The sequence below is a fragment of the Podarcis pityusensis genome, assembly GCF_964106645.2.
Source record: "Podarcis pityusensis genome assembly, chromosome: 12".
NCBI classification, from domain to species: Eukaryota; Metazoa; Chordata; class Lepidosauria; order Squamata; family Lacertidae; genus Podarcis; species Podarcis pityusensis.
In genome coordinates this window covers 43108343-43132181 of record NC_138037.1, presented here as the reverse complement: position 1 = coordinate 43132181, position 23839 = coordinate 43108343, and the positions used below count along the sequence as shown (strand labels likewise).

The 23839-nt window shown below is 42.2% G+C and overlaps 2 protein-coding genes across 7 annotated transcripts in view; one reads left to right on the top strand and one right to left on the bottom strand.

Moving 5' to 3' along the window:
- CMC1 (C-X9-C motif containing 1) overlaps window positions 1–12530 on the bottom strand; it is a 42089-nt gene extending 29559 nt beyond the window's left edge. The window contains exons 1-2 of the mRNA XM_080975170.1: window positions 12292–12530; window positions 2992–3084 (exon numbers count right to left, since the gene is read on the bottom strand). Coding sequence (XP_080831296.1) covers window positions 2992–3084; window positions 12292–12316 — 118 coding nt within the window. The 5' untranslated portion in view covers window positions 12317–12530. The remainder of the gene's footprint in view (window positions 1–2991; window positions 3085–12291) is intronic.
- Window positions 12531–14624: 2094 nt separating this feature from the next.
- EOMES (eomesodermin) overlaps window positions 14625–23839 on the top strand; it is a 161256-nt gene continuing 152041 nt past the window's right edge. For 3 of the 6 annotated variants that reach the window (XM_080974764.1, XM_080974766.1, XM_080974763.1), the window contains exon 1: window positions 18245–19181. The gene's annotated coding sequence lies outside the window, so the exon portion shown is untranslated. Of the gene's footprint in view, window positions 15384–18243; window positions 19182–23839 lie in introns of those variants that run through there. The other 3 variants (XM_080974765.1, XM_080974768.1, XM_080974767.1) reach the window with 2 other exon arrangements.

Genomic DNA, 23839 nt, shown 5'->3' with positions numbered 1-23839 from the left:
TGTTCAGTTCCAGCTCCTGCCCACCTAGCAGTTCAAAAGCATGTCAAGTGCAAATAGATAAATAGGTACCACTCCAGTGGGAAGGTAAACGGCGTTTCTGTGCACTGCTCTGGTTCGCCAGAAGCGGCTTAGTCATGCTGGCCACATGATCCGGAAGCTGTACGCTGGCTCCCTCGGCCTATAGAGCAAGATGCGCGCACAACCCCAGAGTCGTCCGTGACTGGACCTAACGGTCAGGGGTACCTTTACCTATACAATGGCTTGGATCTTAAGTTGCTCTTTTACTCACACAAAGAGGGTCAATATCTGCCCAACTTCCCCCTTGGCAACACATTATTTACCAAGGGTCACCTAACTGTTAGGGAACAGGTTTTTCAGAGAAGAGGGAGGCAGCCTACTTCAAAGCTACACATATTTTCCTGATAAGTTCCCTTCATGATGTCAGCAGCATATTGGGGTAATAATTTTAGGATGAAGTCTTGATGACTAGAGAAAGTATGTGTGTATACACCCACCCACACACCCAGAGAGACTGGCATCCATCTGTCTTGAGAGACAATGGAGTAGACCTCCAGGCGTGAAGTCAAACCACTGTGCTAGCTGCAGTGAAGTGACCCGCCTCAGGGCACAAGCCTAGGCAGTGTTTACGGAGGTCCCGGGCGACCCAGGTGACAATATCACCCTCTTGGCCTCACTGGCATGGTCCAAAGGAAAGCAGAGCAGAGGAAAGCAAAGTTGGCACCAGCTTGGCTGTAGGAGTTCCTGGAAGGAGGCATACAAGATACCATCCAACTGTTTTAGGGATTCCACTCTGGATTGCTGTAGGGCTTACTCCTTAGCCTTTTCTTCTCCCAAAGATGCCCCACAAGGCAGCGGCTAACTCCAGAATACCATTCTCGATACCACCTACCAATATTTTATGCCACCAGAAAATGCCATAGTCTTTAAGGTACCACAAAACTGTTGTTTTTTGCTACAAGAGGCTAGGGTGATATAAAAATTTAATAAATAAACATGGCTGCCCCTCTGGAAAACTTTATCTTATCAAAGTCAATGGTTAAGCTCCCACTGATTAGTATAATTGGGATTTATACTCCATATGGTATGCTAAGCATGATATTCATACACCAGGATAAAAATTAAATATTTAGGAAAAATCTTATATGCACCATAAATATCACCAAGCAAAGCATTTAAGATTTTCATACCCAAAAATATACAATTACTTTTAGTTATTCTTTCACAGATTCTATTTTCAGTTATCCTTAAGTACTTAACCTGGCAATATTTATGGTGCATTAAACAACAGAATACAATCTTACTTTGTCTGGGCAACCTTGAAAAAACACACCACAGATGTTAAGCCAAAAAGTCAATGAATTGTAACAGGGTCTTGAATATGTAATTTCAATAGAAGCATGATTGTTCTTTTACTTTCTGTTAAACACGGTGCAACTCTCAAAAGTGTGTTACTGGCTTTTCTTCTGACAAATCAAATGAATTATCCAATGCACACACAATTTATTTGGCTACATCTCATATTAAAAGCATTATAGTACAGAGCTATTTCTATTCTTCATATGCTAACACCACAGTGAATCATGTTCCCAAGTTCTTTAAGTGTCAAAAGTTTCAATGATAAATACTTGAAATAGTTTTAAGGTCTCAAATCACTGATTGTCCTTTATGCTGATCTGCATACCCAAGGTAACAGCTACAATGTCTGGAAGTACAGGAACTACCCCCAGTTATATGACCTACTTCCCCTGAGTGAATGCTTTCAGCCTCTCTATTTTTCTCCTGTTCACAGGACTTAGGTTATTTTGCAATTTTCACAACATCACACCTCTTTCCCCTGCAATTCCAAAACATATGGGGAGTTGCTCTGCACGTTGGCAGTTTAGCTGAATGCAGAGGTGAGAGTCTTATGCCATTTTCTCGTTCCCTCAAAAGCCATGCACTATTATAAATCAAATTTAACTTGTATAAAGCTCAGTGTTAACTACAGGCAACAAAGAAAAATACAGACTTTATTATTTTAGACCCCTGCCAGTTATTATCATTTTATACAGGACTGTCTGTGTATATGGCTCCTTACAGAATTCAAAGAGGCAAAATATAAGCAGGTTCCTGCTCTTAAAGAGCTTCCAGCTTGCTTTCTGCAAAGGGTCCCGACAGACACTAGAATCTCCTCCACCTTCAATCTGAAGATTATCAGTGCCTGTGAAGGAGGATCTTTCATGGCCCGACATGCACGGGTGCAATGCAGCGTACAACAGCATTCTCAAGACTGCTCCAATTGAATTTTAGATGGCATAATACTGGATAACCCTAATCAGCTTCTTCTAAGGTACCTGACCATTATGTGTTTGCCTCAATGAGAGTTGTAGTATAGAACTGGGTTAGTGATTCCAGGTGAATTGAAGCATCTGACAACTTCAAAAATTATAATGTCACTTCTCTGCAAATATGCCATTGTGTTGTTATACAGACACTAAAAGGAAAGGCAGTGGGGGTGAAGAAACAAGGGTATACCCTAAGCTGTTTAGGACTTTGCAAGCAAGCGCACGTGCCCACAGATTTCCAGATTTCTGGCAATCAAGGTAGCTGGGAACAATATCCTGGCCCTTCAGCGCAAATTAAATGAGAATATTTGTCATTGATGTTTACCACTAGGTTCAGCCCAACAGCATGTCTAATTTCTTTTAATCTATTTTGTGTTGCAGTCATTGTTATGATCCTGTCTTTATCTCTCCCAAAGAAAAGTACGGAATGCTTCCTTTCTTCAGTATGGTGCCCACGTTGCAGCAAACTCTTTTCAGCAAATTATTTCAGCCCAGCATTCTACAATGCATAGTACTGAGCATGCAATAAAGAAGAGAGATAAAAATCACACACCTATGTTCACTGCTCCTATGACAGCTTGGAAAATGATAAAATTCAGGTCACATAACTGATTAGATTTCGTATTTTGATGAATTTCACTCTCACCTTGTACTTTATCGGAACATAGTTCCCTGGCCTTCTCTCTCATCATTTTTGGAATCAAAACATCCTTTTCTACGTGCCTGAGCTGTGGCTCCTCTGCAAGAGAACAAAAATATTTCTATGTTTAGATGGCAAGTCGCAGGTGAACTGAAAGAACAAGAATGCTGTTTAGAATGGATGTTAATACATCCAGAGTTCTGAAACAAAACACATGTATCAATGTATAATAACATCCTACTATCAACAATTAATAATAATTTATTATTTATACTCCGCCCATCTGGCTGGGTTTCCACTGGCAAATATATCAAGGTAACACTGGAGATGACAATGGGTGGAATTCAACATATAAAGTCTGCTTGTACAATAGAATTCCCACCCCCTCCTTCTCCTGCATGTCTTCCCACATAATTTTCTGCTGTGGAGGACTGAGAGCAAACCCCAAAATGGTTTAGGCAGCATCCGGTGGTATGTGCGGGGAGCAGAAGGGGAAGTCCTGCCATGTGAATGGATCTCATTCCAAGCACAGAACAACTTATTTGACTCCCACCCAATACCTTCATTTGCTGTATTTGCAAACAATATGCCTAAGGAATCTGACATGCCAGGGTCATTCCCATCTTATCCTCTGAAGGGCTAACATGTCCAAGGCTGTTCAGTGACCAGGATCTGAATTCCATTCGCCATAGCCCCATTCCACTAATCCAGGCTTAGGCAAACTTGGCCCTCCAGATGTTTTGGCACTACAACTCCCATCATCCCTAAATAACAGGATCAGTGGTCAGGGATGATGGGCGTTGTAGTCCCAAAATATCTGGAAGGCTGAGTTTGGGGGTGCCTGCACTAATCTATAACTAGTTGACCACACTGGCTCATAGCAATATATTCATAAGCAGGTTTTAGGAATATGAACCAAGCACACAGAAAAAGCAGCATTATAACTTTCATCTTTATAGGAATAAAGAACAACAGATAACTTCACAATATGAGACCTTTCCATCACTTTAGCTCGGGGTGGTGAATCTATGACCCTTCCAGCTGCAGTTGGGACTCCAACTCCCATCAGCCTCAAACTATACATGCATTGGCCTGGGGTGATGGGAGTTGTAGTCCACAAACATATTGAGAACCACTGGTTCCCCATCCCTGCTGTACCTAATATGACACAGGCAAAGCATTGTTTTTAAAGCATTTTCAGTTTGTGCGCAGAAACTGATTGACAGATTGGTGAGCTTGTTTCAAATGTGACATGGTGTGCTCCCTTGGGGCTACCCCAGTTGGCAGCAGTAAGCTGAACTCACTACATTTTCTGAAACGTATTCAAAGGTGTAATAATGCACTGTACTAATCTAATTTGGAGGTTACTAAGCCATGGGTGACTGTGGCCAGGCTATCTCTACCTAGGTGGGGTTGCAGCTGGTGTACTTCTTTAACCTGGTAAAAGGTGCAGCATGCCATGAAGTCTCCAATGGCAGAGTTGGAGCAGTCAGCATTTAAGACTGAAGGCCTGATCCTTAAGACCAGTGGTGTTCCAGATGTTGTTGGACTCCAGCATGTGCCAGCCAGCATGGCCAATGGGCAGGAATGACGTGGATGTACAGTCCTGCAACATCTGGTGGGCCACAGGTTAGCCACCCCTACTTTAAAGGGAGTGCAATCCCATTCAGAGCAGGTTGAACACCAACTTCCAAAACATATGAACTACCCATCAATACTGTCTTTTCAGGACTGAGCTTCAGCTTAGCAACCTTCACCTGGTCCATTAATCATTCCAAACATGAATTTAGCACTCATGCCTTGTTCCACAGGAAGGCAACAGTTGGAAGATGGTGGTCCCTGTTTGAGAGGCAGGGTAGAAAGGGTCTCCCAGGGTGGGAGGCTGGAGGAAGAAACAGGCTCCCAGGTGGGAGCTGGGAGGGTCTACCTTTCTGTGTATGGATAAAGGATATGATATAATTGTGATGAAGGGCCTTTAATTCTTTTTTGTTTCCTCTTTTCTTTATCTAGTTTGACTTTTATTGTATTTTATATTGAAAACTTTCAATAAAAATTAACTAAAGAAGAAGAAAGGGTTTAGCAGTTGTACCTGGAAAAAAAGGTTACATATTAGGGGACATTAGCTCTTCTCCTTGACAAAGAAAAACCTGCGAACAGCATTCTGATAAAACAGGCCAGAAGTTAATGGGAGGGAGAGATTGCTACATATGAGTGGCTTATTAGAACTGTGAAATTCTCATTCTATTAACCACTATGCAGCTTGGTACAATCCTATGCAGTGTTTCCTGGGAGTAAGCCCCACTGAATTCAGGGAAATTTCCCAGCAACTGAAACATACTCAGGATTGGTTCCTTTAGTAGTTCCTTTAGCTGCTTTTATGTAGGTTCATTTCTAAAAATAGCCTAGAAAATTGTATACATTTGTGTTTTCCATAAGTTTCAAATGTTGAGATTGTACTACCTTAGATTGGATTGGATTGATCTTTATTACGGCCATTGGCCCGTCACACGACAGTTTCCCATACCAACATAATGTACTTGAACCTCCAAATTTAAAACCGTCAAAACTTACAAAAAACAGACAAGAACCAAAGCAGAACAAAAACAAAAGACCAACATCATACGTTGCAATAAATTTGTAACATAACCATCACCATCTGCTCACAAATCAATAGAAGACATCAATGGTGATTCACCTAGTTACATCCTAAAACATAGATCATGGTTTAAAAGGATTTTCCGAGCCACACAGGAGTCCGTTTCTCTTCTTTAGGGATAGGACACTGATCAAGAATCTGGCAACCGTGAGTGATCTTAGGGGGTCATCATCATTTAATAGATATCTCAGTTTGGCTTCATTCGTATCATCGGCAATTCCCTTTAGATATTGGGCAAGAAACTTGCTCCTGGATACTACCTTAGATTCGCATCAATTCAAATTAAGAGAGAGAGTAAGGATGACAACACCAGGGGAAAAAATTCAAAGCTTTAACTTCTCACTATTCTATCATCACCTTGAAGTCAATTTTCACCTTTTTCACTGGCTGAATCTGTTATCTTACATTTTGCTTTGGGGCTCATGTGTTCTTGCAATATAGCAGTACTGGATTATGAGAATACTGACAAGCATGTTTGCTAAAAAGAAAAAAAAGTCACAAAGCTTATATTCTTGTAGGTTGGGGATCAGATTCTGTACCAATTCTGTAACATTTTGGGGAAACATAAAAGTAAAAACATGAACAGAGGGAGAGCGTAACTATAGATGTTGACTAATTCAGATACAAAACAATATAATCAGTAGAGAAGGGGGAGAGTTGTTTCTGCAAGTAGTTTCATCTGACCTGTTTTATCTACAGTCATCTCAGAATAGCCAGCTTAACTGCTGAGAGATGGCAGATCAGACAGCCCCCTGGGAATTATAGGAGCTTCAGAGAAAATATTGTTGCACAGAAACTACATTTTATAGCCATGCATTCTCTTCTTGCCTTTTGCCAAGTTTTTTTAAAAACAACAACAACAACACACAGACCAAACAAATCCACTCTGAGCCATGCATGTAGAAGGCCAAGTTTAACCACCTTAATTATACAGCATCCTATCATATGCCCTAGAGTGGCACACTATACTTAACCTCTGACTTCTTTCCGAACCGATCAATTGGAGGGTGAACTGGAAACGCATGTCCAGATTTGTCATAGGCGGGTAAAAGCTTGAGAAGCAAAGGTAGCGTTCCCCATCATATTCTAATGCTAATCAATACAGCGAGCCTGGGGTGTGTGGGGAAAGGGAACTTTATCTAGAGCAGTTACCCTCCTTCCACATCAAGCCAATTTTTCTATGTGGTTGAACCTTCAGTCAGTAAATACAGCAATTAAATGCAAGTTATATCCGCAACAAAATGTTGCAGTGTGGAATACTGCTGTTTGATGTGCCAGCCTCCCCCCCTTTTTTTGCTGTTTTAATTGGGTTTTATAAACAAGAATGATGTTATACAAATAAGTATACCAAGTTTTCTCATATCATCTGTATATCACAAAATAGCATAATAAATGTGAAAAATATCTACAACGTAAGTTTCATTATTAGTGGTCAATGTATGAGTTCTTGGTTTATGATTTGGTTTAAATGATTAGGAGGAGGAAGAAGAAAGAAAGAAAGAAAGAAAGAGGAAGAGGTGAAGGACGGAGTGGCAGGTAGGGTGGCGAGGGATGGTTATGCTTCTATTAGTCTACTTAGCGTGTGTGAAGGGTTGTGTCAGTGTTACTTCTATGGGTTCTCTTACTATTCACTGGTTGTATTTCCTTGGTGGTGAAAGAGGTGGGGTGTGGCTTAGGGTGTGGTTGGTTGTCTTTGGTTGGCTGTAGTGAGAATTGTTTTTGTGTGTGAGCGGGGTATGAGTGTGTATTTTTGAATCAGGTTAGACAGATTGATTCGTATGCTGTCGGGGGATTCTTCTTGTTGTCTTGTTGGGCTGTATATATGATAAAGGGGAACCAAATTGGGGTGAAGGTGTCTTCTTCTATTTGTCCCCGTGTCAATTTCAGTTTGTTTGGTTAGTTTTTCTAATAAGGCTGTTCCCCATGCTATTTGATACCATTGGTCCATGCTTACTCCCGACAGGTCTCTCCAGTGTCTGGCTATGAAGCTTCCCTTTTTCTAGCGCAGGGGTCAGCAAACTTTTTCAGCAGGGGGCCAGTCCACTGTCCCTCAGACCTTGTGGGGGACCGGACTATATTTTGGGGGGGGGGGGAAATGAACAAATTCCTATGCCCCACAAATAACACAGAGATGCATTTTAAATAAAAGGACACATTCTACTCATGTAAAAACACGCTGATTCCCAGACCGTCCGCAGGCTAGATTTAGAAGGCGATTGGGCCAGATCCGGCCCCCGGGCCTTAGTTTGCCTACCCACGTTCTAGCTAGCGGATGCCCTTCCATTTCCTGTCCCCACTCCTCGTTTTCCAGCCTTGCGCAAGCTACAATTCCTGCTGCAGCCTTCTATAGAAAGCCATTTCAAAACACTCTTCAAAGGCTGCCAAACCAAGGGCACATTATATTACCCCTTCCAAATCAAGACACTACCTAGATATGGATTAAAGCAAGGGTAAGAGAATCTGTGGCTTTCCAAGTGTTGTTGGGACTCCCAGCTCCTATCAGGTCCTGCCAGGGATGATGCAAGTGGCCAGGGATGATGTGAGTTGGAAACCAGCAAGGCTGGGAGGGCCACAAATTAGCCACTCTTGAGATAAGGAGACAAGGCCCTGATAATCAAGGAAAGGATGCAGGGACACGCCAGGCAAAGCTGGGAAAAGGTCCTCTTGGTTTCAAACAGCACCTCCTGAGATTGCTAGAACAAATTCCAGCAGGAGAAGAGGAATGATACATTGAGCCCTGAGAGCTCCCTACCAGGACCTATTTCCTAAGTATGTATGCCAAGGACTGCAGCATTAGTGAAAGTCATAAGACCAAGCAAATTACAGGGAATTTCAGACTTGTGTGTTTTGGCTTGCAAAGTACAAGTTCCTCAACTTTCTTAAATGCAAAGCGTCTTTCTCTCTGTATGATAAGTACACCACCGTCATCACTTTCATTGTAACCTCAAGCAGAGATAGATATACATGACAGCGAAGGTAAAGTGGCAATGGCAGTCACTTAAGGAGTTTAACATTGCCAAAGCCAAGCACAACATTTTCAGCACATATTGCTGCTGGAAAGAATGGTCCCAGGAGGAAGATCTCCAGCAACCATGTATCAGTCATACACTTATTAGCACAACATCAACCACAGGTGAGAATGTGCCTTGACAGAACTGGGCATGTAGAACTCCTCAAAAAATAAAAGAGTGTTTTCTAGCAAAGGTGAAAACATGAGAGAGAAGGTTTGCACCCCCCAGTATGACACTGTTGTAGTAGGGGGAAAACAAAACAAATAAACATGAGACCTAAGTGATGAACATAAAACATGTAGCTGGATTCTGGATGAGAAGAATAGAAAGGAGTACAGCCAGTGCTGCTGAACCCGGTCTATCCTTTTTTTATTATTTATTATATTGGTATACTGACATGGGACGTAGGTGGCACTGTGGTCTAAACCACAGAGGCTAGGGCTTGCCGATCAGAAGGCCGATCAGAAGGTTCAAATCCCTGCGAAGGGCTGAGCTCCCATTGCTCGGTCCCTGCTCTTGCCAACCTAGTAGTTTGAAAGCACGTCAAAGTGCAAGTGGATAAATAGGTACCGCTCTGGCGGGAAGGGAAATGGTGTTTCCGTGCACTGCTCTGGTTCGCCAGAAGCGGCTTAGTCATGCTGGCCACATGACCCAGAAGCTGTACACCGGCTCCCTCGGCCAATAAAGCAAGATGAGTGCCACAACCCCAGAGTCATCCGCGACTGGACCTAACAGTCAGGGGTCCCTTTACCTTTACTGACTTATACCTGTAGATCTCAGGGTGGTTCTCAACTAGGGTGCTGGTGTAAGGAGCCAGAAGCAGGCCTCAGGCTTACATACTATATTGACACCCCTCTTCTGTGGTCATTTCCCCACCCCATGTTAAACATGGTTAAAACCTGGGCACAAATCTTAGGTAAAGGTAAAGGGACCCCTGACCATTAGGTCCAGTCGTGACCGACTCTGGAGTTGTGGAGCTCATCTCGATTTATTGGCCGAGGGAGCCGGCATACAGCTTCCAGGTCATGTGGACAGCATGACTAAGCCGCTTCTGGCGAACCAGAGCAGCGCACGGAAACGCCTTTTAGCTTCCCGCCGGAGCGGTACCTATTTATCTACTTGCACTTTTGATGCGCTTTCGAACTGCTAGGTTGGCAGGAGCAGGGACCGAGCAACAGGAGCTCACCCCGTCGCAGGGCTTCGAACCGCCGACCTTCTGATCGGCAAGTCCTAGGCTCTGTGGTTTAACCCACAGCGCCACCTGTGTCCCTGGGCACTAATCTTAGCTATGGTTAATGCCAGCCTGGGTTTGCTATTAGTCAGTGTTTTGAAACCAGTTTCAAATACTGTCGTATTAACCATATTTAAGTTTGGTGTTAACTGCCTTGATTGTTTCGAAGCCATCAAATCCTGCTTTAGACAAGAGTGGGTACAATACATTTTGAGCCAGATTCTCAAAGTTAGAAACAAGATGATTCCTCATATCAGGAAAAATAATCCGAGATAGAACTGAAATACAAAGGGAGTCAAATAACACAGAAAAGTTGGCAAATGTGAGGCATACTGTATAGGGATGTAAGAGCTGCTAATAAAATATTTTGGAGATTCAAGAGTGAAGAAAAACCTGATGACCAGTTGTGAGGTCTGCTACATCCAGCCCTTCTCCTGGGATATATTACTTCCAAAGAAGGCAAACCCAATAGGAGTTTGTTTGTCAGTCCCTTAGATTTAGGCTAATCATCACAATTTTTAACAGGCCAATTTGAGAGTAAAGCTAGAGGCAACTTTTTTCTGTGAATGCAATTAATGTGTTATTTTTTTTTAAAAAGTAAATAGAAGCTGGAGTGAGGTACAGTAGGCAAGACCTCTGCATGAGGAGAGTTTAACTTCCACCCAAACCCAAACACCATGGTCAAGAATAAAATTGCCTTCCTGAAGCTATTTACATAGGAACAAATGGCTCAATTGGTTTACATAGCAAAACCATTAAGTTATGAAACTATAGGAAAGGTTAAGATTATTGTGTTATGCAAGTTAAAGATTATCTACACCAGTTGCAAATGGTTGAGAAAATGCAAAGAAACAATACAAAAAGCAGCCCTACCCTGAAAACTTGTTACAGGATCACTTATAAATGCCATAAACAAACAAACCTACAGGCAAAAGACAGACAAACTGGCCCTACTGAATTACAACTTCCTATGTTCCCAGGTGTGTTTGCCCACATGCTATCTTTGTACAAACTATAACTAGCAGTAGTGGTATCATAGAAGCAAGAATCGTAAGCAAATAAATTGTGCCCATGAATCCTAAGAAATAATTTGGGGAAAAACAACAAAGAGGATCAAGCTAGTCCTGAAGTACCTTTTTAGCACCAACACAATCTAGTACACCTGAGAACTGGTATAGCGTAGCTGGGCTATACCAATCAGGAAGTATTACCTTTGCCATGAACTCCCTAGGTAAGCCCCTTTCTCTAGCCTCAGTCCACTATCTGCATTACAAAAGATACTACTGCTAAGCGTACCTTATTATGCATTATACTTATTTTAATGCTACACTACAATTACATTCCCAAGGTGGTTTTGAAAAAGATTAAGTCAGTTAAAATATAAATACCAGGATGTGTGAGAGAGGCCAAAACCCATAAAATAGTGAAAACAGTATAAAATAGATAGCAGGATTAAAATAGTATCTAAAAAGCTTGGGAAAACAAAAATTCTGTGTCCGTCATCAGAAGGAGAATGAGGTAGGAGACAGAAAAAACTTTCTGGGGAGCGTAATCCACAACCAATATACCACTACCAAGAAGGCCCTTACCAGTAAAGCCTGTTGAATTTTTCAACTTTCAAATTCCAAAAAATGAGGAGGGCTTAAAAGTTGTATCATGACTGGGAATTCAGAATATGTTTTGGTTAAATTAATATAATTTAGCTTTGCTTAGTAAGTAAAATGTGTGTAAAACTGCATATAAATCATTAAAAATTCTTGCAGTTATATTTTATATTAACATTAATATTTAACCTTACCTTACATTTTCAGAAGGTAAAGCTAAAGTTCTTTGGTTTTCCAAAAGCCGTTTATGTGCTTCTTCACCAAATGTAGATTTACCAAGCTAAATACTGTTTGGTCACAAAAAACAATAATAGCAGATTTCAATTCCCCCCCCAACCCCAACCCCAACCCCCCATATTTTTAAGACACTTCACTGAAAAAGTTTGCAAAAATTAAGTTTTGCCCCCTGAAATGACATGCCCCACTACCACGCTATTTTGTAGCGGTAATGTTGAGTGTTCTTCATTCATCTAAATTTAAAGTGGAACAACCTTCTGAGGCATTCATCATAAAACTGTAGAGTTGGAAGGGACCCCAGGGGGCCATCTAGTCCAACCCCCTTGCAGTGCAGGAATCTCAACAATCATCTTCTAAGTCAGACAACTACACCCATTTCATTAAAGAAGGGAACTAAGAGCACGTGAGGGCTGGGAGCCCTTGAGTCGGGGGTAAACCCGTGAGCAAGGGTTCACACGTGAACAGAAGAGCAGGTTCACGGGTCTGGACTGGCAGCTCCTCAGCCTAACCCCCTTGCACTCTCATGTCCCGGGCACGTCAAGAGGAGGGGGTAGCAACCGCCCCTACCTGCTGCACCAGGGGCAGACTCCATGTACCAGCTTCCCTGCTTTAGGGGCGGGGAGGGAAGCACCTCAGTAGCTACAGAAGTCGCGGCGGCAGCAACAACATGGTCATAGTCCCTCAACCTTGGGGTTTTTTTCTAAGCCACACTCTCTCTCGGCGCATGCGCCGGCTGCGGAATTCGAAGCTCCAGCGCGCGACCCGTCCGCCTAACGGCACTACGGCGCACGCGTCGAAGAGAGGGAGGGCGAGAGCAGGAAGCGGAAGAGAAGGAGGCGAACGAACGGCGTGGGAGGGCGCGTGCGCGTGGAAGGCTAGCGAAGGAAAAGGCGGGGTTCTACCTATTGGGGCGGGGCGAATGCCGGCCTCTTCCAGACCGACTTCTTAATGGGAGGAGCTTCGGAGGATAAAGCGATAGTGACGTCACCGCGACAAGATTCTCGCCTGGAGAGCCCCTTAAAACCAGTTGGCTAGGTGGCTGTTGGGATTGTTCCTTGTGAGGCAAGGAAGGAAAACCAAACACCCATACTTTTAATACACACACAAGTCTTTTAATAAATATTTCCATTAATAGAAGGGAGAGCAACTAATAGTCAAGGAGACAGACCAATGTGAACGTTGAAGCAGGCTTTATCACCAAACCTATCAGCTCAGCAATTACTAAATATTGACATGCTTTCATAACGTAACACTTTTCACAGACCCGAATATAATATTATAGTTTAGTGGTCAGCCTGGTTGGGTTTTGCTGCTCCCTTAGATTCTTAACAGCCATGTGGTTGTGTTCACAATATCTGAGGATAGCCTCAATTATTTAGGGGGTTATGCAGAAGAACATGCCCCACTCTTGTATTATGACTTCATGCTTTAAGGCGCAGTGCTGTGGCTTTGGCCCCATGAGATTTCTTTTATCCAGCAGTTTTGCTCTCGCATTGGGGTGGGGTTGGGCGGGTTTACCCCTGCATTGTTCACAAAAACTAGTTAGGTCATTGTGACCCCTCTGTAAAGAGTCCCTTCATTTTCAATTCTCTATTAAAGGTACAGGAGTGAAAGAGTGTTAAGGCTGCAATCCTAAAAATATATGGTAAAAGGTAAAGGACCCCTGGAGGGTTATGTCCAGTCAAAGGTGAATATGGGGTGCGGTGCTCATTTTGCTTTTCAAGCCAAGGTAGCAGGCGTTTGTCCACAGACTGCTTTCCGGGTCATGTGGCCAGCATGACTAAACCGTTTCTGGTGCACGGAGGATCGTGACGAATGCCAGAGCGCACAGAAATGCCGTTTACCTTCCTATCACAGTGGTACCTATTCATCTAATTGCACTGGTGTGCTTTCAAACTGCTAGGTTGGCAGAAACTGGGACAGAGCAACGGGAGCACACCCTGTCACACAGATTCAAACTGCTGACCTTGCGACTGGCAAGCGGTCCAAGAGGTTTGGACCACAGTGCCACCCGTGTCCCTTAAAAATATATATACAGTACTTAGTAGGGAGCAAACTCTACTGAACAGAAAGTAACTGTGCATAGGATTGCACTGTGAGAATTGTAGTACAGTACTGTAGTTTGTTAAATTGTGAAAAGATGGCTGAAGAGAGATCTTTCCCAAATTAGGTCTGCATTGGGCCAGAATGAGTTTCCTAGCACATGCACAAAGGTGCACACACACATGTACAAAAAAAAAAGTTTTAGGAGCCGCCTGAGATGTCTGAAAAGTGCAGTGCAATGACAAAGAATATATTTTCCATTTCACAAAATGTGGCTGATCATAAATAGCTCCTGCTTGCAGTCATTTCTCTGTTTGTCTACCATTCATATTGTCATTTGATTAGTTAATCATCCATTTTCTAAAGTGTGAATGTGTTTTTACACTTCAAGCAAGACAGTGTTAACTATGAAACTATAGATAGCAATGGAGATTAATTATCTATTTCAGAAGTCTCCACACCTTTTGCTTCTGAGATAAAGGAGAACTTGTAATCTGTTCAAAGGTTCAGTTATCAAAATAATAACAATAATAAAATAATTTCAAACCACTCTGGACAGTATGTTGAACTGTATTTAAGGGTCGTTCCCCCCCCCCCGGCTGTTTTTATGAAACACATTCTGTCCTAATGACGTGTGAAGAGACTTTAAATACACTGCAAAACTGAACGGTTTAATGGCATTAAAAGACTGAGAGTCTTTGGGGAAGTAATAGCATTTTTCTGATATATTGATCACTATTTTATCATTATTTTCCCAACCACTCTTTGCTAGCCCCCCTCACCCATGTGGGCTCATGTGGAGGCAACTGGCTTTGACAGCATGCTCTAAGCAGTGTGGGAAAACTGGGCCTACTTGCTGTGCAAATCCCCCACAATGCCCCTACGATGGGCTATGAGGGCTCACTGGTTCCTGTGCTGGCACACCTGGCCCCTTGACTCCTGTCTGCACCAACCAGGCAATAACTCCTGAGAAGACCACATGTGGACATTGCCTGGAGACTCCCCCTGCGAGGGAAGAAGTGTTGGGCCTTCTCCACTGGCTTGCCTGGTGGCTGGGAAGGAATCCAGCTACAGTGCCTTACGCTGAAGGGAAGGGAGACAAAGAGGGTATATAAAATGCCCCAGGGAGCTGAAAGAAGCCTAGTGGAGACAGAGGGGAAAGGATGGGTGCTGCTTAAATAAGGAGTCTCTACAGAGATTTGAGAAAAGCTCTCCTTGTTTCCCTGTGGGGTGTGTGTGTGTTCTTCAGGCTATTTCACAAACCTCATTGAATGTGGTTACAGTGGGGTGTCAACAGACTTTGCTGCTCCCCATGGTTGTCTAGGAAGAGCCGTGGGTTCAATCCTGCCAAGGGCATGGCGTCAGATGATCTCTTTGAGGAAAAGCCTTCCTTGAGGCAGCTCTGAGAGGAACTGGCTGTTCCCGGTGTTTGGGACTTATTCCTGAGGAGCCTGGACTGAGAAAAAGGAGACTCGGATGCTCTGAAGGACGCACAACACTTTGTAGAAGATGTCTGCTAAAGGGACTTGGGGCTGGGAAGAATTTGGGCCAGGGCTGAAAATGGAAAATATGAAGCAACATTTGTGGAAGAAAGCCTGATATACAGCGGAGCTGAGGTGAGTCTGTGCCTGTTGAAGTATAGAGCATACCCTCTTTAATGTGTCCTTTCCATAGGGGCAGTGCTTTTTTCCCTAAAAATAAATAAATGTTTAGGGGTACTCTCATTTTCCTACTCATATTGAAATACTGCCCCTCAATGAGGCCAAACTTAGATTCCCAAAATGTTTAGAGCTATGCGTACCCCCAGAAAAAAAGGACTGCATAGGAGTGTAGCACAGCCCCAGAGAGAACGTGCCAAGGGCATTGTGGGAGATTAAAATGGTGACTAGACCCAACCAGTTGGTTATTTTTGGAGACGGGGGGCAGAAAAATAAGGATGGGGATGCTTAAACAGGCATCAGCAATGGAGAGGGTGCAGTTGCTTAATAATGTGGGACAGGGATGGGGAACCTGCCTTCAGATGCTGTCAGACCCACAACTCCCAAACAGCCCTGTCAATGTGCAGGTATTATGTAAGTGCTGCAGCCACAGGGTTTCCCATCTCCGGTGCTGGTCTTAAGTTGCTTATGGATACCTGAATGAATATCTCCATTCCTATCATTCAGTCCAGACACTGAGGTCCAGCTCTGAGGGCCTTCTAGCAGTTCCTTCATTGTGAGAAGCAAAGTTTTTTTAAAAAAGTTTTTATTTATACTTTTCAAGTTTATACATTTCATTAGTTTTACAATCAATTTAACATTTCAGAGTTTGACTTCCTCCTCTGTGGCTCCTTAAATTTATTTTTTAATACCTTCTGCATATCCAAATTCATTTAATTTGCTCATTTAATAATCTACTTTAAATATATACTCTTATGAAACGCAGGTTATTACAATAATCCTGCCAATGTTTTTATCTGTTTGCAATTTATCTGTAAACATTTAATAAACCATTTCCATTCTTTTATAAAAAGTTTGTTATCTTGATTTCTTAAGTTTCGCCATTTCTGCATATTCCATAAGTTTTTGTATCCATTCTTCCTTTGCTGGAACTTCTGCTTCTTTATACTTTTGGGCAATTAGCATTCTTGCTGCTGTAGTAGCATACATAAATAAATTTCTATACAATTTAAGTAGCTCTGTCCCTATAATTCCCAGAAGCAAAGTTTCAAGGAACCAGGCAGAGGGCCTTTCCAGTAGTGGCGCCTGCCCTGTGGAATGCCCTCCCATCAGATGGCAAAAGTTAAACAATTATACAACTTTTCATAGACATCTGAAGGCAGCCCTGTTTCAGGAAGTTTTTAATGTTTGAAGTTTTGTTTTGTCCCTTTATAATTTATTGGAAGCTGGTCTGAGAGGCTGGGGTAACCCAGTCAGATGGGTGGGATATAAGATGTTGTGGTTATTGTTATTCAGGTTTAGCAAATAGTACACATACTATCTGTTTTTAGCATTGTATCATGATAAGTATTTTACGGCAAGGTGGAACCTTTAGCTGAAATTACCAGGAGCCAGGACCAACTTCAATGGTTCAATATGGGGCACCATTTACTCAGAATTACAGGATTTATTGATTATGGGCTTCTTCCAATAGTGTCTCCTCTAGGAATGATTTTGGAGCATACACAATAAAAGTGTATTATCAAAACTGGCTGTTCACGTAAATTTTTAAACACATTTGTGGGCAGGAGTTCCTGAGAATCTAACACCCTGTTTGGGATTCTAAGGCTTAGAGGCTGCATCAGCCAGGAAGAAAGTAAATAACTTAATTTGAAAAATAGCCGTTCAACTTTGATTTAGGCTATAATTTTTTTTAGGGGGGAAATATCACTTCCATGTCTGCTGAACTTTAATTCTCATACTATGTTTTCTTTAACAAGAAAATGTAACCCAAGCAATGAGAGTTGTTCTCTTACCGGTATGGTGGCATGTGTTTGTGAGTTTATAATATGCTCTGAACCAAGGATGGGGAAACTTTGGCTCGTGAGCCACATTTGACTCACCAGCTCCTTCCCTTCTGGTCTGTGAGGCAGTTTTTTTTTTTAAAAAAAAACCATGCTCACATGACATCATATGTGACATCAGGGTGGGGCAAAAAGGAATAATCATAACTTAAAGTGAATTAATGAGCAGGGTAAGTATGCCTTGTTCCAGAAGCACCAAGTTCTGTTTGGGCAGTGGTTTCAATGGAAATTGCTTGATTATATTCCTAAGCATGTGAGAACCAGCCACTGTCAGGTGCTTGTGAAGCTCTGTACCAGGGGAATATTTGGTCCTCCAGATGTTGTTGAACTACAGCTCCCATCATCCCCAGTAAGCATGGCCAATGACCAGGGATGGTGGGAATTGTAGTTCAGCAACAACTGTTGGGCCAAAGGTTCTCCACACTTGCTCTGGCCAATGGGCTTTGACAGGTGGGTGGGACAAGCCATCTCTCAATCATCTGATGTCATAATAATGTCAGGTGGGCTATTGTGCCAACTTGTCAAAGTTGGCCTATGGAGTGAGAATCTGACCTACTGGTTGCCCACCTTTTTGTAAACTAAAGATTCCAATTACTATCTTCAGTTGTTGCAGTTTCTCGTTTTTAATGGCATACTGCAATAAGAAAACTGAACTTTCAGTATATGGCACCGTGAAGACCATATGCAGCCTGTTGACACTTAGGAGAACCCTTTAATTTTTGTCAAATTCATAAGAACCCTTAGTCCATGAGATGTAACTTTGAAAGCTGTTTCATACAACCACCATGTTACAACCTTGCTATTTTCACATCGTCAGAAAAAAAGAATGTGTGAATCAGGTCTTATCAGGTGATTCCTCTGGCACCCTCAGTGATGACCTATCTTCCATCATGATTCCCCGATTCAGTAAAACTCTTTCTCCTTAAATTACTGCCCAACCCTGACACACGCAGAGTTTCAGACCCCGTTATAAAAAAGAGACGTGCAATGAACAATCCTGCTAATCCTGTTTTATTGCAAGGGAAATGCCCCTTCAGGAAACACCTCACATAGTCTTTTCATTTCTAAGTATGGTTGATCTCTCTCTGCTGACTCAGATTCACAAAGATGGAAAGTCTTTGGTATTTCATAGTCTGATAGTTGCTTCCACGCATAACAGAAAATACCTAAACAGAAGGTTGATTTTATTAGGATGGCATTGTTGTTGTAGTGATGGGCCTGGTCTCTCCCAGATTCTTCTTCATCTTCAAACAATAGTTGGTAGTGAGGCTGGTTTAGAAAAAATGTGGTAGGTTACAGGATTCCTTGGCAGTTTGAAGGCCGTGTTCGATTTTTTTTAGGCAGGCAGAAGATTGTAATTTCTCTCAGGCTGGTGTCCATACTTTCCCTTTCTCTTTTCTGTTCTTAGCCTTAATAAGCCAGCCATAGAGAAGGGAAAGGATACTTTTTCTAACGAGTCTTGCTGAAGGCAATTCGCCTGGTGTATTTTCTTGGCATGACTTGCCTCAAGGCAGTTTGCACATCTGAGGAAATTATGGAGGGGCGTCGCTCCTTTCTCCTTAGGCGTTCAGCTTCCCCGGACACTTTCCTGTAGATGCCATCTACATAGGAGTGCAACATGCCCCAAGCATCTCTGGTCATTCGGAACTTGTTAGACCGGATCCTCCTTGGCAACTTGGAGGCAGTTCTAATTCTTGGTTTCTGCCTTCTGTATCTTTTCACAGACCTTATAGTTCTCTTTCGGACTGTGTGCCTTCTCCTGGCCTTCCCCCTGTACCGTGGTCGTGGTCGTGGCCGTGGTCTCCTACGCATTAGTCTCCGTGAAGCCATTTTGTTTCATACACCGAGACTGCAAGACTGCTTGTCTGCCTGTCTAACTGCCTGCCTGCAAATGCCTGAACCTTCATTGGAGGTAAACTCTTATATAAGGCTGGTTATTCAAATGAGCAGGCACTTCTGTGCCCAGTGATTGGTTGACTGGAACAAAGACCATGTGAACTACCTCATAATACCTGATTGTGACCCATGCTGAAATGAAAGAGATCATGGTTTAGTTTGACTAAAGGACTGTATCTGGGACTTGCCTCATGTTGTTGTATGCTCCAGTTCCCTGATCCATTCTTTGTGATAACAGTAGTATCCCATGACATCAAAGTTAGGCAAAATTCAGTTCTTCAGAAAACCAATATTAAAAAACATTGTGTGAACTAGGTTTCCAATTCCAGTTTGGAGGCAAACTATGGTTTGTGGCAACTTTCCCCAAATGGCTGCTTTCTAGATGGCTTGGACTACAACTCCCATCAGCCCCAGTCAGCACAACTGGGCTAGCTGGAGCTGATGGGAGTTGTAGTCAAAAACAATCTGGAAGGCACTGGGTTAGGGAAGGCTGTTTTATGGCAACTGTGGTTTGCCTAATAGAGATGCCACATCAGACTATAGTTTATCAGATACTGCAGTTATCACAGATTAAGAAGTAAGGAAGAAAATGTTAGAACATGGGTGATGGAAGTGAGTTTACAAGCGTAAGATTGCCAAGCTATATTTTATGCTGATCATTATTTTAATAGTCTATCATGGTCTAGACTCTGGAAGGGAAAGTATTGCCTCAGATGCTAACATCAGTATTACAGCACAGGCTGATTTAAATGATTTGTGGGTCATATTCTTCTCTTGTTTCTTTTTCTGTTGCCATGACATCTTACCTCACAGTATGGCTCTTGCATCACATTCTTTTCTAGTTACCTAAACACTGTCCTCGCTTAACCTTTTCATAAACCACGATAACAGGCAAAAGGCCATGTTTGTGAATCTTATCTTTGATCAGGTCATAAACATTTATTAAAAAATAAGATGCCAGAGTGGTTTATAGTGCATTCAAACAATAAAACAGTGATGGTTGCATTCAGGGTATATGGATACTGAGGTCTTTGGATACTTGTGGAAAACATTTTAGCTATTTAGGGGTCTATAACAAAATTAAGAGAGGCCCATAGCTGTCAACCGTCCCTTATTTGGCGGGAAACTCCCTTATCCCAGCGCCGTGTCCCTTAAATTTGGTGATGTCCCTTAAATTTCCTGAGTTTCATGCTCGCCCGGCTCGGGAGGGAAGCAGTGGCTCGGGGTCCTCCGCCGCGAGAGAGAGAGTGCGCACGAGCTGCCGTGTCTCCATCTCTCCCTTTTCCCCCTCAGGGGCGCGTCATGAGAAGATGGGCGGCAGCGGGCGGACAGGCAGCCCCTCTCTTGCGAGACTTCCGCCACGCTGCCAGGGGAAGCCGGGGGCAGCGGCGGCGGCTGAGGAGGCGGCCTGAGGGAGGAGGAAGAGGAGGGGATGGGGAGGGACGCAGAAGGTCGGCGCTTCAGCGGCCGCCATGGCACCGCAACCGCCTCATGCCGGGCTCGCGGGTGGCATGGGCGAGAGTCTCTCTCGGGCGGGGAAGGGCCGATGGAACTCCTCATGCCAGGACGACGGCAGGCCCGGCATGCTGCCTTGCATACCCTCCAACTAGTGCAGTATCTTAATGTAGTGATTTCCCCCTCTGCACCCCTTTCATAATTCTATTTTTATAAATCATTTGTCCATCCATAGTTCAAATTTTTACTACAAGTTTTCTGTCAATCCTACCAATTACAATAGCTTTTCAACTAAATTATAAACTTTCCCCATTCTTTATTAAAGAGGTCCTCTTCCTAGTTTCTAATTCTGCCTGTAAGCTTTGCCATCTCAACGTCGTTCATCAGTTTTGTCTGCCACTCTTCTTTGGTCGGAGCTGTAGATCCTTAGGATCATCTAGTCCAACCCCCTGCAAAACACAGTCAGTGGCAGCAAAAGCAGCATGGTTCCATCAGTGGCGGATTTCTGTATAAGCTAAGCCAAAATCCCTTATTTTGGCTGCTGATCCCTTATTTTCGAGGCTGCTGGTCCCTTATTTTCAAATCTGTAAGTTGGCAGCTATGGAGAGGCCATAACTTGACATTGCTGTTGTAAATAATGGGAAGGGAAAGGAAAGGAAAGGTTTGCACTATTTCTAGTCTTCTTTTCCGTTATTAAAAAAGAAAGGGAAATGGGATCAATCCAGTTTAGAAATAATCTTTAACAGGTCACCTTTCTAAGTAATTGGTACTGAGGCTAAACCCTATCACTAGTCAAATCTATTTTTCTTGTGCATTCTGTCTACAGCACAAAGATGTAAATCTTTTCCAGCATCTTAATCTGTATTCAGATAAGAACCAAAAGACTGATTACAGTGTGATGAATCAATTCCCATGATGAGGCATAAGCTTGTGGATGCCTGGGTTTCATCATTGTCTGAAATGTAACATCAGATTATGGAGCAACGTCTAGATTTTAACCCATACATTTTAAAGTCAAGTAATTCCAATCCACTATAATAAAATTCACAAAGATCATCACTGCCACAAAACTTTTATTGTAAAAAAACAAGAAAAAAAAACCCTTTAAAAACTGTTGCCGTAGAACAGCATATTTCATAGCACTTAATTCTGGGTAAAACAGGTGTGCTCATAGAAACACACATCTGCTTTGAAGCCAAGAAATGCACAAATTGATAATAATGAAACCAAATAATGAAAATAATTATTTGAAACATTTAAAACAGATAAGGAAAAGGGATTTGCACCAGAAATATCTAGATTAGAAACGGATTTGGTCAACTCAAAAACGAAAACTCTTTCAAAGGTGTACTGACTCCTCCTTGACTGGGAAGTCAAGGAGGAAGAGATGAAAACCGCCATGATCAAATGAGCCCAGGATTTCAGGTATAATATAGAAATGAAAAGTGAGGAAAATTATGGAAAGTAAATTGGAAATTTACTGCATGTTATACTTTGAGGGAAAACCTTCAAAAAATGCAATACCGTTGGTATTTGATGCCATGGAAGCTTTCAAAAATGTACAAAAATGTATCTAGTACTTGTTGGAGATGTGGAGTAGAAACTGGTACTATGTTGCACATGTGGTGGCTATGTAAAAAAATTAAGATCTTCTGGGATGAAATCTATATAGAACTTTAAAAAATGTTTAGAGTTTCATTTATAAAAAGACCAGAAGCATTTCTACTTGTAATTACAGGATCAGACATTCCTAAGAATGTAAAAGAAGTTTTTTTTATACGCCACAATCGCAGCGAGAATCTTAATAGCGACTAAATGGAGAAGTGATAAAATCCCTTCCAGGTCAGAATGGTTACAAAAACTATCCGAATATGCAGAGCTAGCCCAAGTAGCTGAAAAAAATGAAAGATAAGTCAAAACAAGTATTGCAAAATGGGAGGTTTTCAAATCATATCTTAAGATCAATTGTGGTAGTATGAACTTGGTTGCAGCCTTCAAATAACTTCTGTAGTTGTACTAAGTAAGAAACAAGGATATAAGAGTATAATACTTAAATATGAAATGAAGAGATAAATTTATGCAATAAATTTGTAAATATTAAAAGAAGCATGGAGAAGACGGGAAGTTAGATGTACCTTAAGAAGATTTACTGTCAAAACAGATGATTTTATTCTTTTGTTTATTTTGTATTTGGTGTAACAAGTGTCGTAGATGTATGGTTTTTTTTCTATTTTTGTTGGTGTTTACAACAAAGCATAAACAAAACAAAACAAAAACAAAAAAATGCACAAACTGAAGCTAAGGCACTCTGCACATCCTCTGAGAATGCCTCGTCTTCAGCCAGTCTTCTCTGTTTCATCCAGATTTGTGGCTTCTGTCACTTCATTTTGCTATATTAATTCTCCATCTGCCAAACACTTCAGCATGTACTTGAATCCTGCTGCATTATTGCTAGTTGATATGGCTTTGATTTATCCACAGAAACTCAGCAAGATCAGGAACTTTTAATGCATTTCAATGCCTGGGGTGAACAGTGGGCAGGTTTTGAATTTTGAAGCTACTGAATGGGAATATTTTTCTTGCATAGCATTTTTCCTTTAACAATTGTAGGGATTAAGTATCCTTAGAATAATTCTTCTGCTTTAGGACACAATCCAGAATTGTGGTCTGGCTTCAGGTCATACTCTTCACCTGTAATCTGGATAGTCAGCTGAATTAATGCCTATCCCTCTCTGGCACTGTTCTGTTCTCGTAATGATGAAAACATTGTGAGTCACTGGCAGGTAGAGGCTGGTTCAAATGGCACTTTGCAAAACCACAGAGGAGGTTTTGACAGTTGGGTGGCCTGCCCACCTGTCAGTCATGTGGTATCACAATGATATCATGTGATTGACAAGCAGATTGCCCCCTCGCTTTCCCGATTTGAAGCCGAAACTTTCTCCACCCTGACTCAAATGATAATGTTACCTTGGAATCTAAAGTAATGCCAATCAAAGTTAAATACTATTTGACCGGCATGGTGCATGTGATCTTTCTAGATGAGATATTTTAACATCCCTTCTCTAATATAAAGCACTACAGTAGTCCCATTCTTTAAATCCATTGTATTTAGGTTTTCTTAACATATGAGTGATTTCTGTAAGAGCAACAATAAATTAGTTTACCAGCCTCGTATATGAAGAGGTACCCCTTTTTCAAGGTCACCCAAAGAGAAATCGA